At 36.3% G+C, this 14608-nt stretch overlaps 1 protein-coding gene across 1 annotated transcript; it reads left to right on the top strand.

The window, feature by feature from the left end:
• Positions 1-5801: 5801 nt before the first annotated feature.
• On the top strand, positions 5802-7794 carry CtsL1 (cathepsin L). Its single transcript, XM_090162105.1, has 3 exons — positions 5802-6340; positions 6408-7014; positions 7493-7794. Exons 1-3 carry the CDS (start codon positions 6099-6101, stop codon positions 7649-7651), a joined length of 1008 nt encoding a protein of 335 aa, XP_090018231.1. The 5' UTR covers positions 5802-6098; the 3' UTR covers positions 7652-7794.
• The last annotated feature ends 6814 nt before the right edge of the window (positions 7795-14608 follow it).

The following is a 14608-nucleotide window of genomic DNA, read 5'->3' on the forward strand; positions in this document are numbered from 1 at the left end:
TCTTATCTTTTTGGGTTGAAAGCTTTATTAATATCACTCCACATAACGGCACATAGCAATCACAAAAGATTTCAATTAACTGACACACTTCTGAAAAAAGATCAATATGGACTTATTATGAAATATTGCAACATTTCAAAGGATTTTGTTGAGTTTTTCGTAGATATCCTTTTCTAAAGTACTATCATACGTCTATAATCTACATTTCATAAATATGCCATACTTTATGGTTTATTCACAACACAGACTCTAATGTGGGCTTCATCGACGTTTACCGTCCGTTCACTCTCGATTTTCTCAATGTGATGACGTCATTCTTAGAATAGCTCGCTGAAAAATACTTCTCAAAGATATATACATATAACAAAATGAAATAGATATGTGGTATTATCAAAATACATTTATTTCATCACGTTACATTGTATTTCATCAAGTTACATTTATGTCATCAAGTTACGTTTATTTCATTAAGTTACATTTATTTGATCAAGTTACATTTATTTCATCAAGTTACATTTATTTGATCAAGTTACATTTATTTGATCAAGTTACATATTATTTTTTATAACACGAATTTTCTTGAATTTTTTAATATTTATTGGATTTGTTGATTTTTTTCTTTGATTTTGTTTGTTTTGGTATTTTTTCGACAATTTATGGATTTGTAGATTTTTGTGCCATATTTCGCAGATTTGTTTAGAAAATTCAAAATCATAGCTGTTGTATTATGTGTTTCATTTTTACACCCTAGACGGATACTTATCTCGTAAAGGGATATCTCATACACTTTTGTTATTAGCAACGTTTCTAATTGCAACACCGAAAAATAATCCAAACCCGTACATAAACAATTATATCAGATTGCATTCCAGTTTGGGTGTCATTCCTTTCAACCTCATTCAAAATAAAAAGGCTTCCAAAAAAAATTCCAAGTCTGAAATTACACAATCAAGAAGTGAAGTAGGGACCGCGACGGTGGCAATTTTGATTAATTGCATGCAAATTTCGCTCTTTTCGCCCCGGACCCGTCATATTAATGCGACACGCCGGCAAGATATACGAGTCGCCTCCCCAAAAACCTTACCAACCCCTAGAAACCCACAGTCAGTATCCATCCGCCCACCAAGCTAGCTAGCTTTATCGAAGTGTAGTTCGGTAAAAGGTCACCAGAAGGCGCTCGGAATTCAGACGCGCGGGGGTGGACGGGGGAGGGGGGAAGTCTCCGTCGGGATCAGTATTAAACAGGGAAACGGGGATAAGGTGGTATCTCGGGTTACATAGTTTCCATCTAGCCATTGAAGGATGCCAGCGAGACTGTCATACGTCTACGGGTGGCATCTCTCCTAACGGTTTAGAATTCTTGAAGGTTGGCGGTTGGTGGGTCGGCGCCGGTGGGGAGATGAACCTTAATTAGAGAGGGTATTTGAATGCCTCTCCTTGCGGGTAACCTTAGAAGCGGGGCCAAGTTTAAAAATCGTTCTATATCGCTTTTTATGTATAGAGGCGCGAAATCCGAGACCTCGCCGCAGTATGGAAATATGTTTATATAAGTGCTCTTTTGATACAGCCCTATCCGCTGTTATCTCGCGTAGCAGCTTGGCCCCGAGAATTCCAACAACCACTACGGTTAAAATCATAGACACTTCGTTGAAATTAATATTAACATGGTGGTTAGCATTTCCAAATACATCATGTTAAAAGAAGGGTATTAAATAATTAATACAACGTCTAGTGGATTCGAAATCTTTTAGCATCTTTGCGCTGACGCGATTACTAAACCTAAATTTCCTCCAAAAAGGTTAGATTTTTAGCAAAATGTCAATAGGTTTTTCTATAAAGTAACATTGGCCTTCTTGTTTTTAAGTTGATGCTGCGTCATGAGTGACGTATCGATGACGTTTTACTCAAAAAAGCCCTGGGTATAAGAGTAAATTCAACGAGGCACCCTGTTTTTAAGCATAAACTGAATTGAACTTCTACGTATTTCGTGACGAATGAGCTACATAAAAACCACTTCGGCAAATCTTTCTTCCCTGTATAGGTTTTGGAGTAGTTCTGGTACATACTTTTGGAAAACTTAAAACATTTATGTTAAGATGAACAGCTCTAAAATATTTTAATTAATAATAATATACTTTCTTGTTCAATCTATATGATTCATATTCTCATACTGTATCACAGATTCAACTAAACCCTAATTTAGTATAGTTCTATGATACTAGATGCTTGATTTTATGCCAGCGTTTAAACTCTAGATATCCGAAGTCTGAATCTTTGAATTTTGCAATTTTATTTATTTGTTTTTGCGATATGTTAACTTTCAAAAGCGTTGAAAAGTTTGAAAATGTATAACGTTTCTACCTTTGTAAAACCAAAAATATTAATGGTTGTAACAACGTTGGTAGTGTTTTAATATTTTAATAACGCTCGTAATAACGTTGGTACTTTTGTAAAACCTAAATAATAACGCTCGTAATAACGTTGGTACTTTTGTAAAACCTAAATAATAACGCTCGTAATAAGCGTTGGTACTTTTGTAAAACCTAAATAATAACGCTCGTAATAAACGTTGGTGCTTTTGTAAAACCTAATTAATAACGCTCGTAATAACGTTGATACTTCTGTAAAACCTAAATAATAACGCTCGAAATAACGTTGATACTTTTGTAAAACCTAAATAATAACGCTCGAAATAACGTTGATACTTTTGTAAAACCTAAATAATAACGCTCGAAATAACGTTGATACTTTTGTAAAACCTAAATAATAACGCTCGAAATAACGTTGATACTTTTGTAAAACCTAAATAATAACGCTCGAAATAACGTTGGTACTTTTGTAAAACCTAAACAATAACGCTCGTAATAAACGTTGGTGCTTTTGTAAAACCTAATTAATAACGCTCGTAATAACGTTGGTACTTTTGTAAAACCTAAATAATAACGCTCGAAATAACGTTGATACTTTTGTAAAACCTAAATAATAACGCTCGAAATAACGTTGGTACTTTTGTAAAACCTAAATAATAACGCTCGTAATAAACGTTGGTGCTTTTGTAAAACCTAATTAATAACGCTCGTAATAAACGTTGGTGCTTTTGTAAAACCTAATTAATAACGCTCGTAATAACGTTGGTACTTTTGTAAAACCTAATTAATAACGCTCGTAATAGCGTTGGTACTTTTGTAAAACCTAAATAATAACGCTCGTAATAAACGTTGGTGCTTTTGTAAAACCTAATTAATAACGCTCGTAATAACGTTGGTACTTTTGTAAAACCTAAATAATAACGCTCGTAATAACGTTGATACTATTGTAAAACCTAAATAATAACGCTCGTAATAAACGTTGGTGCTTTTGTAAAACCTAATTAATAACGCTCATAATAACGTTGGTACTTTTGTAAAACCTAAATAATAACGCTCGAAATAACGTTGATACTTTTGTAAAACCTAAATAATAACGCTCGAAATAACGTTGATACTTTTGTAAAACCTAAATAATAACGCTCGTAATAACGTTGGTACTTTTGTAAAACCTAAATAATAACGCTCGTAATAAACGTTGGTGCTTTTGTAAAACCTAATTAATAACGCTCGTAATAAACGTTGGCGCTTTTGTAAAACCCAATTAATAACGCTCATAATAAACGTTGGTGCTTTTATAAAACCTAATTAATAACGCTCGTAATAACGTTGGTACTTTTGTAAAACCTAAATAATAACGCTCGAAATAACGTTGATACTTTTGTAAAACCTAAATAATAACGCTCGAAATAACGTTGATACTTTTGTAAAACCTAAATAATAACGCTCGAAATAACGTTGATACTTTTGTAAAACCTAAATAATAACGCTCGAAATAACGTTGATACTTTTGTAAAACCTAAATAATAACGCTCGTAATAACGTTGGTACTTTTGTAAAACCTAAACAATAACGCTCGTAATAAACGTTGGTGCTTTTGTAAAACCTAATTAATAACGCTCGTAATAAACGTTGGTGCTTTTGTAAAACCTAATTAATAACGCTCGTAATAAACGTTGGTGCTTTTGTAAAACCTAATTAATAACGCTCGTAATAACGTTGGTACTTTTGTAAAACCTAAATAATAACGCTCGAAATAACGTTGATACTTTTGTAAAACCTAAATAATAACGCTCGAAATAACGTTGATACTTTTGTAAAACCTAAATAATAACGCTCGAAATAACGTTGATACTTTTGTAAAACCTAAATAATAACGGTCGTAATAAACGTTGGTGCTTTTGTAAAACCTAATTAATAACGCTCGTAATAACGTTGGTGCTTTTGTAAAACCTAAATAATAACGCTCGAAATAACGTTGGTACTTTTGTAAAACCTAAATAATAACGCTCGAAATAACGTTGATACTTTTGTAAAACCTAAATAATAACGCTCGAAATAACGTTGATACTTTTGTAAAACCTAAATAATAACGGTCGTAATAAACGTTGGTGCTTTTGTAAAACCTAATTAATAACGCTCGTAATAACGTTGGTACTTTTGTAAAACCTAAATAATAACGCTCGAAATAACGTTGATACTTTTGTAAAACATAAATAATAGCGCTCGTAATAACGTTGGTACTTTTGTAAAACCCAAATAATAACGCTCGAAATAACGTTGGTACTTTTGTAAAACCTAAATAATAACGCTCGAAATAACGTTGGTGCTTTTGTAAAACCTAATTAATAACGCTCGTAATAAACGTTGGTGCTTTTGTAAAACCTAATTAATAACGCTCGTAATAACGTTGGTACTTTTGTAAAACCTAAATAATAACGCTCGAAATAACGTTGATACTTTTGTAAAACCTAAATAATAACGCTCGAAATAACGTTGATACTTTTGTAAAACCTAAATAATAACGCTCGAAATAACGTTGATACTTTTGTAAAACCTAAAAAATAACGGTCGTAATAAGGTTGGTACTTTTGTAAAACCTAAATAATAACGCTCGAAATAACGTTGATACTTTTGTAAAACCTAAATAATAACGCTCGTAATAACGTTGGTACTTTTGTAAAACCTAATTAATAACGCTCGCAATATCGTTGGTACTTTTGTAAAACCTAATTAATAACGCTCGTAATATCGTTGGTACTTTTGTATAACCTAAATAATAACGCTCGTAATAACGTTGGTACTTTGGTAATACTTTAATAAGGCTCGTAACACCGTTAGTAGTTTTGTAAAACCTAATAATAACGCTCAATAGTACTTTTAAAACTTTATAATAACTGAGAGATTTAAGAAATACAATAACATATTTAACAAATTGCAGCTTAGAAAATAAGTTATAAATTGCCTTTCAAAGCTTATTTTATTTTTTATTTTCTATTTTCTACGTGTACATGTTAAATTATTGCACTTCAATACCATCCTATCTTTATTTGTAAATACGTTTTATTTTTATTTAGCAACAATTCATCGCGCAAAAGGTTTCCTCATAAAAGGAACTCTTCTTCTCGGCACGTGATTTTAATTCCCGTCATTGGCCAATGTCCAAAAGAGCGAGAGATTTATAAACAACAACGGGTTGAATCAGTACCTCGTGACGATAAAGCAGGATACGCGACGCTATCGAAACGCAAACAAAAAATCGAGTACGAGTTGTTGAAATCTGCCGATTATCGCGTGTTTATTTACGCATTTAGAAGCGGATGGAAGATTTGAAATTCAATACGGGAGAGTCGCTTTGAAAGGAAACGCTGATATATCCGATCCAGATAAGTTCAAAGATTGTTTCATTTGCAAGACTCTTCTAAAGTTTCGTCGGACGGGGACTCGAAAGGGGGCAAGGACTCCACATTCTTGTTTGTCCGTTTTCCACCCTCCCAGATAAGGCGGGCCGGGGGGACCTCGTGATTGGTAATTATACACTTTTCGGTCGAAAATATTCCTCGAAATCTCCACTCGTGACGAGAGACCATTATAAAGAGGCCTGCTGGGAGCCCAAGCCATCGCTCGTTGCTCTCGGTGACAACTTCATTGCAGTCTTAGTCGGCAGTCTGATCGGTTTGTCGCTCTGTTCAGTGTTTTTGGTTTCTGTCATATAGCCTATTCTCCCTTATAATGAGCGCGATTTGGTTTCTCGCCGTTTTGGCGACGGCATTCGCGTACACCAGCGCTATTAACATTAAGGACGTTATTTTCGAAGAGTTCGAAGAGTTTAAACTGTCCTACAACAAGATTTACACCGACCAACGTGAAGAAGTATTCCGGAAGAAGATTTTCCTGGAAAACAAACACAGAATCGCCAAACACAATCAAAGATTTTTACTCGGAGTTCACAAATACGGACTTTCCATGAACAAGTAAGTATAACTGTTTTAAATTAGTTTAGTTTTTATACATTGATTCAACAACAATTTTGTTTCGAAGGTATGGCGATCTATTGCATTCTGAATTCGTGGCCCAAATGAACGGGTTCCAGCGAGACTACAAGGACAGACAACTCAACGGCACGACTTACCTGTCTCCCGCTAACGTCCTGGCACCCGAATCAGTCGATTGGCGCAAACAGGGTTACGTCACACCCGTCAAGGACCAAGGTCAATGCGGTTCTTGCTGGTCCTTCAGCGCCACCGGGTCCTTGGAAGGGCAACACTTTAAGAAGACTGGAAAATTGGTGTCTTTGAGCGAACAGAACTTGGTCGACTGTTCCGGTAAATACGGAAACGAAGGTTGCAGCGGAGGTCTCATGGACCAAGCTTTCCAGTACGTCAAGGACAACCGCGGTATCGATACCGAGAAGAGCTACCCTTACGAAGCCCAAGACGATTCTTGCCGATTCAACCCGAGAACTACTGGCGCCACTGACACCGGGTTCGTCGACATTCCCCAAGGAGACGAGAAAGCCTTAACGGAAGCTTTAGCGACCGTCGGACCCATCTCGATTGCCATTGATGCCAGCCACGAATCCTTCCAGTTTTACTCTCACGGTGTTTACGACGAGCCTGAATGTTCCAGCGAAGCCTTGGATCACGGGGTTCGTTATAGAAACTTACAATTGCGACAGGGTTATTCAAATTTTAAGACGTTCAATTACAATGCTATACCAGTCGCACCATAAGTCAGACTTTATATTTACATGCACCAGTCGGAAGGAGGAGTATATTACCTAAATTAGTCAACAGCGCCCTCTATTGCGGATAAATAGAAGCTCGTGAAAAATAAGAAAACAATGATGGGGTTCATTAATTATAAAAATATTTTAATAACCCTAGAAGAAAATATTTTCAGTAAATATTTATTTAATTATGACTGTCTTTACTCAATGTAATGAACAATAAAAAGGTAACCTAGATGTCGCTCAGTATAATAACGATAAAAGAGGGGAAATTTAGAGAAAGTCAGTCTGATTTATGGTCGCCAACCGAAAGCTTCTGTAATCTAACCTCCAAAGTTGAATAACCCTGATTGCTCCTTAACCGCTTCCTTCTACTAATAGCAATTTCGTTACGCAGGTTTTGGCAGTAGGATACGGAACCTTGGAGGGCCAAGACTTTTACATCGTGAAGAACAGTTGGGGCACGTCCTGGGGCGACAAAGGTTTCGTCAAAATGAGCCGTAACAAGAACAACCAATGCGGAGTCGCTTCATCTGCCAGCTACCCTCTGGTTTAATTCTCTGAACATATCTTTAAGAACATTTTCCGTGGCTTGTAGTTCGTGATTTTTGCGCATGTACCAAAGATGACCTTATAATATAGTGGTTGTGTAAATAACGCGTTTTCATTTCCAATTAAAATACAAACATTTTTACACAATTTTGTTATTTCAACAGTTATAGGTTAAGTCATAAGTAACATAGCATACATAAGTACTGAGCGATTTACGTTAAATATAATCTATTAGAGATATAACGTAATCGAACGTTTAAGAACAGGAAATAATTCACGCCTTACTCCCTATAATTCCAAAATTACAGTCAGATTACTTTGATGGTGAAATAGTAAATTTTATGTTCGAATTCAACAATTCAATATTATATTTCCAAATAAAAGTTTAATTTTTTTACTTTTAAAACGTTCTTTTAAGCCTTGACTGCTTCGTGAAAAATTAAAATCCTGTGGTTATCTTTATAAGACAGTTCCAAAGACTACTAACAAATCGCCAAAAGTTGTCAGTTCTTCGCCACGTTATGATTTATATGGTCATTGGCGAAAAATTCAAACTAATAAAATTAGCATTGAAAGAATAGGAAGTGTTATACATGTACCTATTCTTTGAGTTACTCATGTCTATATACATAAAACATAATCCATTAACCATCATAAAATTTACAATCCAAATTCAAATTGCAACCCAAAAACATATTAACTAACCTTTGGGCCCTCAAATTACCATCTTTTAAACGGATAGATATTTTCTTTATATAATTTGGTTGGACCAAAATCACAAATTTTGACAAATGTAAAGCTTTACTTGATGGGGTTAACGGTAATAGTTAGTGTAGGGAGCTGTTGGCTCGTACGCGTGGCATGCAGGGCTTGCCACCACCCTCCTACGCATTGTAACCCGGCCACCTGAATTAAAGGCTTTAAAAGTCGCTCGATGACTTAGGCTTAGGGTGGTGCCTTGGGTATTAGCCTAGCTGATTATTATTATTATTATTATTAATTAGTTTTCCCTAAAAATAGCGAAACATAAAGCTCTTTAAGATACAAAACCCAGAATCTTACTCAGTATATCTCATTGTACAATTCTTCATTTTAAAGCCGGGTTTTCATGGACGCTTGTAGCTTGAAAAAGAAAAGATTGAGATTTTTCCATTTTGCGGGAAGCGTATACTTTATTTTATATTTCACGCTCACGCTGCAAGGAAAGCGGTTCGCGTTTTCATGATGCAAGATATTTCTAGCGTGCCGCGTGAGCTGGCGGCTGCCGCGTTTATTTTTTGCCGAAATAAATACGGCGGTTCCGAATCGCAGACGTCTTTTGATTAAGAAAGAAATGTTATAACTTTTAGTAATTAACAAAGCCAAAAACAATAAAAGAAGGTACAAAACAAACGATGGTGGGTGCACCCTATTTGCATAATTTTGCTCAACTCTATCCATGCAACATTTACTGCTATTGTATTTCATTTTCGGTTCCAAATTATTGGGTTATCCTTTACATGGCTTATAAAATTGTTTTTCACTGTTTTTTCTCTTCTTTCTCTTTTCTTTCTATTTCTTTTTGTTGCTTTTTCGTTAATTTGGTTGTGGTTGAACTCATTGTTATTTGTTTCGAACAGTGTACAATAGTGTGATAAGCCTCGGTACCAACACTAGATACCCATTGGCTGGCTGAAGTCACATGGACCGACGTCACGCGTGAAATTTTCGCTTGGGCGTAAAAATATCTAGTTGGATTTGATCGGTGCTAGAAGCGTGTTCCAATCTATTTTCACAAGCGCACACTCCAGGTGCAAAATACAAGCATTCTTGAAAACAGAAGCGATCGCAGCGTGAGCGCGAACTTTAAACTATTTCTAGCTCAAGCCAAATTTTTCAAGCTACAAGCGTCCATGAAAACCCGGCTTTAGACCCAATACTTTTCATTAAATAAGCCACGAATTCATAATGAAGACCAACTTTTTCTAAAACCAAACAATAAACATCAGCGAATTTATTATAAAAATACGACCTTTGGGTTATTCTATTATCATTGCACACTGCCCATCCAATCTATCTTGATATTGAATGCGATGTGAGAACAAATTATTAATAACAATATTTTCACTGACCAATTTTCCTAAGGGATCAATTAAAAATTTCACTGGGTCCTCTATAGTGTTACAAAGAAATCGCATATGAAAGGTTTTCTTCACAGCACTAGCTTTTAAATGTGAAATTTTATGATCAGCCCTGTCTCTCAACAGTCCTGGAGAAATTAGTTTTTCTTCAATGTTCCTTACAAATTCAGAGACGTGAAATAGAGCTTGCAGAATATAAATAGAATAGTAAGAATTTTCATCATTTAAGAAACCTTACACCATAAAAAGCGATGCTTTAAACTGAATAGATGAACTTGCAGACTTAGCATAAGGATCACATACAACACATAAGCTAGCTTCGATACACGCATTAGTTTCATCTAGGAGCAACAAACACAAGGAGAACGCCGCTAGCTTTTATACACGCTAAGTGTGTTGTGTACAAATTTCATTGGACGAGCCTTAACACTGAACGTTCGACGGAAAGGGGGAAGACAATTTCCGAATTTTCCTCTTCTGACGGCAGCAGGCGCTAAACCGTCTAACCAATGAAAACTGTACACAAGAAAATGCACGACTTTTGACGGGTTGCGTTCTCCTTGTGTGGGGTGCTGTGTTTGTTGCTCCTATAGGTTCCATCAACTATTTTGTCAAACACTGAAAATTTGACATAATTCGCTTTCTAGGAATCAACTTAATTTTAGGCAAATCAGGCCTAAATGCTGCCATCTTCGGACGGTTATACTCTGATATTGCTTTATGATCGGCATACATTTTGGAAGGATCAAAATCAAGACCATCTACTACTCTTGAAACCGCCACGTAATCCATGCCAAAGAACTGTTTGTCTTACGGGTCAAAGTGGGGGCTTTCCGGAAATACGAACCACGTGACGTCACTTCCGGTGACCCTGAAAATTGATATGACCTGATATGGGTATCATTCGATTGGTCTCAACGTGCTCTTACCAAATATGAATTAACCTTCAAATCTGAACCAAACTGCGTATAAGATTAAAAAAGTAATTTTGTCTTATACATGTAAATTTGGGAGGGGCTAGAAATTAGTTTTTTAATCTTATACGCCGTTTGGTTCAGATTTGAAGGTTAATTTAGCGATATTTGGTAAGAGCACGTTGAGACCAATCGAATGATACCAATATCAGGTCATATCAATTTTCAAGGTCACCGGAAGTGACGTCACGTGGTTCGTATTTCGGAGAGCCCCCACTTTGACCCGTAAGACAAACAGTTCTTTGTTACAAATCACTAACCTAATTAAAAAATACCTTGACCCATCGTGTACCTTATCACATGCTTATTTCGTCATGGGCGCTTTGGCTATTTGAAAAACACTTGCTCCAATGTTTCTCATGGCGCATTCTACACTCATACCTTGGCTCTTATGAATAGTAACTCCGTAAGCCAAAACCACAGGAAATTGAGCACTTCAAACAAAAATGTTTGTCATTATTTCAAACTTGAAGCTTCAATTTTCATTTCAGTATCGCTGTTATCAAATAAAACCAAAAACTCTGAAATAATTCCATATGCGTTTTCCTATATCCTTTCAAAGTACCCATAGCTCCATTAACAAGCCGTTTTTGTGTCAAACAATATAAATTATTTCACTTCAAACTAAAATTACTTCAGAGTTACCGCTTTATAAAGTCGACTATATTTCCGTCGGACACCGAAAAATCCCTGCTTTTCGTAGTAGTCCCAGGTAACAATGATACCGACTATATTTAAGAAACTACCGGGAACTCTGTGCTGATAAAACATCTTGATTGCGCAATAACTATGAAAATCAATTTCATTTTAAATCTCGTTAATTGTCATACTTATTGTTATGATGTTTCTTATGGTGTTATTTTTATCTACAAAACTATTATACCTGGGAATTCGAACCCCTACAATTTATTTATCTATGTATACAGAATTACCGATATCATAAGTTAATGATAGGTATCATTAACTTATGCCGATATTAACCCTACGGTTACGATTGCTGACGATGCAAATATTGAAACAAAAAAATAAACTATATAAAATAATAATTTTTACTAACAAATATTAGTAACAAATTGCAATTCTATTAAGTACTAATGCTACTAAATTCAATTTTACTTAGACATTCCCCTACCGGCGGGGACACTAGCTCGCAACCATATCGACCACGCACGAGGAACAAACGAACGATTTTAATCTCTCAGCCATGACTGTCGAGATTATTCACACTATTTTTCGGTATATTCCCATTCGACCGAAATCCCATTCGACCGAAATCCCATTCGACCGAATTCAATATGTTTCCGAAATATAGCCCAAAAGGCGAATTCGGTTCATTGGGACCTTTTGTTTTGTTTTTTACTTCTGCCCCAAGGTATAGCAGGGTACGCAAAAAACGTTATACCTAAACAAAATGGCTACAGGTGTAGTAACGGTAAGGTTAGGTTAGGTTAGGTTAGTCTCTCACTTCCCTAGGGTGGCGCGCTTTTATAAATATATTTATGCTTTGAACTTTTTATTTATATCAAGAATACAATAATTCGAACAATTTCATTTTTTTATGTGAATGGTTAAGTTTGTAGCAATTGCGTCGAGTAAGGCTAACGCAACTTCTTCATTCAATTATATAAACGTGCAAAATTGGGCTGTAAACCGCACAATTGGAGTATTTTCGATCGATTGGGACTCAATGTTAAATCGTTTTCGAACGAATGGGATTTCGGTCGAATGGGACCAAAGCTATTTTTAATTTCCAAAAACCAGAGTGATTAACCCGAGGATTAACTTTGGAACCTGTACATATTTCTTGGATTGACCATGGACAGTAAATTAAGAGGACAGGTTTAGATACCCTTCCACAGTGCATTTTATTTCTCCCCGCGTATCAATCAGCTCGAGAAACTCCGAGGGAGTCTTGCAAGGTCGTTTGTACCACGTGGTCTTAAAATTTCAAAATGGCAATCTAATGCGGTTAATATTGTTACTGTCGGTGTTTTAGCCGGCACACACTTGGCGACTTTTCTGACTACGCAGATTCGCCCCTTTAGTACTCAGAGGCAGTGTTGGAAATAAGCTTTTAAAAAGTACTGGTCAATATGACCACAATACCCCCTACTTAAAAAATAATTTAGTGGTCATGACCACTCTTTTCTACCCCACTTATTTCCCTCCCTCTTTTATTTTACTTTTGAAAGTGAATTGTTAATAGCGATTAGGAACTATAAATATATTTATTAATCACAAACCAAAGAGCTTTGATATTTATCACATTTCTTAAGGAACTTAAAAAACTATTTCATCATCTTCTAGTCCTTCGTTTCTAAGAGCCATAAAGAAATTGTAGGATAGGCATCAATGTCTTCTATGCTAATGTTTCTTAAACATATTCTTACTGATTGATCTAGATGTTTCGCATTTAGCTCGACGAATCTGACTTGATTGTAGCAGAAGAACGTCTAATTACATAACGGCCAGATTCCAGGAAATACGTTCGATTTAGGAGTAGAAATAAGTCAAAATCCGCAGTTTCATTGGCTGTTCGAAGCTGAGAGCACAACACTTTTATAATTTTATCTTTTCGGTATAGAACATAGACATATGTCTATGGAAAAGAATTATACTTTTATTAAAAATAAACTGGTCATTATGACCAGTGAACCCCCCAGATTCCATTTAATTTACTGGTCATTGCGCAAAATAAACTGGTCTTTGACCGACGCCACCGCCTTATTTCCAAAACTGCTCGAGACAAGTCAACCTGGCCCGACCCAACCAATCATCACAATGGCGACATGTTGTTAGTTTTCATCTTTCGGTTCCCACAAGCGGGATTCCTCAAAGGGTCAGCCACAGTGGCGTAGACAAGGGGGGATTCCGGGTCCAGACCCCCCCCTTGGGCCTACCGTTAACTGCACTAAATTTCCACCCCTTCTCGACCCCCTCTTAACATTCATATATTTCTGGCAACGCCACTGGTCAGCCGTACCGTCTCCAATAAATCACTTGTTAAAGGTAATGTCAAACTTGGCGCCATCAAGTTGCCAGGCATTCAAACAATAAACTATCGAAACTTCTTAAAATATACAACAACGGAGAATTGGCAACCCTCAATTCGGACTGGCAATAAACTCATAGGGAAGATACAGGGTGAAAGAGGCCTCGCGACGGAATAGTACAAAGAAGTTGGGGAATCGCTAATCCCAATAGTGAGAGAACTGAGAGAGATAAATATAAAGAGAAGGGGAAAACCCAGGATACCTTTAGCCACAAGGTCCCCTTTGACGAACCCTTCCCAATGACCGTCCGTTGCGCGGTCACTTCAATATTAACATATGTAACATAATTACTCATAAGTGTGCCAAAAAGAAGCTTTTCCCAATGAGACCTTGTTGCAAGGTTATGACGTAATTGACGTCACTTCCCAGTTGATAACGGTTTTATCATCATCAAAACTAGTTCTGGCGGGGAGGGAAGGAAGTTAAAACCATTGAGTTGGGAATAAATAGAGGTACAAATAAATCTGGCTAGCGCGGGACCAATTTCGTTCAATATGGAGACTTTTTAAACTATATCGTTCAACCGTGGCGGCATCTGTCTCTAGTGGTAGCAACTATATTGCAATTGAATTTTTGCGCGAATCATATAACTTTAAAAAATATAGATGGCGCTACCGCCCAATTATAAAGATGAATATCGTACAGTCTTCTCAGAACAGGTCCCGCGTAACCATGGCAACCGAAATGGTAATTGTAATTCTAGCAGTATTAAAACCAGTCTTACGCGACGTTAGTCCATATTTTCTTTGGTGGCTGTGAAACAAGGTCTCATTCAAATTTTTAATACAGAGATGTTAAACAGAGGCACACTTAT

Source organism: Leiobunum rupestre, chromosome 11 (genome assembly GCF_980474605.1).
Source record: "Leiobunum rupestre chromosome 11, qqLeiRupe1.1.hap1, whole genome shotgun sequence".
In the NCBI taxonomy this organism is placed as follows: domain Eukaryota; kingdom Metazoa; phylum Arthropoda; class Arachnida; order Opiliones; family Sclerosomatidae; genus Leiobunum; species Leiobunum rupestre.

Bases quoted from the DNA above. Each gene is read 5' to 3' on its own strand.
- CtsL1 (XM_090162105.1), top strand. From the start codon at position 6,099: ATGAGCGCGATTTGGTTTCTCGCCGTTTTGGCGACGGCATTCGCGTAC. The intron at 6,341-6,407 runs GTAAGTATAACT...TTTGTTTCGAAG, and splicing joins TACGGACTTTCCATGAACAA to GTATGGCGATCTATTGCATT. The intron at 7,015-7,492 runs GTTCGTTATAGA...TTCGTTACGCAG, and splicing joins GCGAAGCCTTGGATCACGGG to GTTTTGGCAGTAGGATACGG.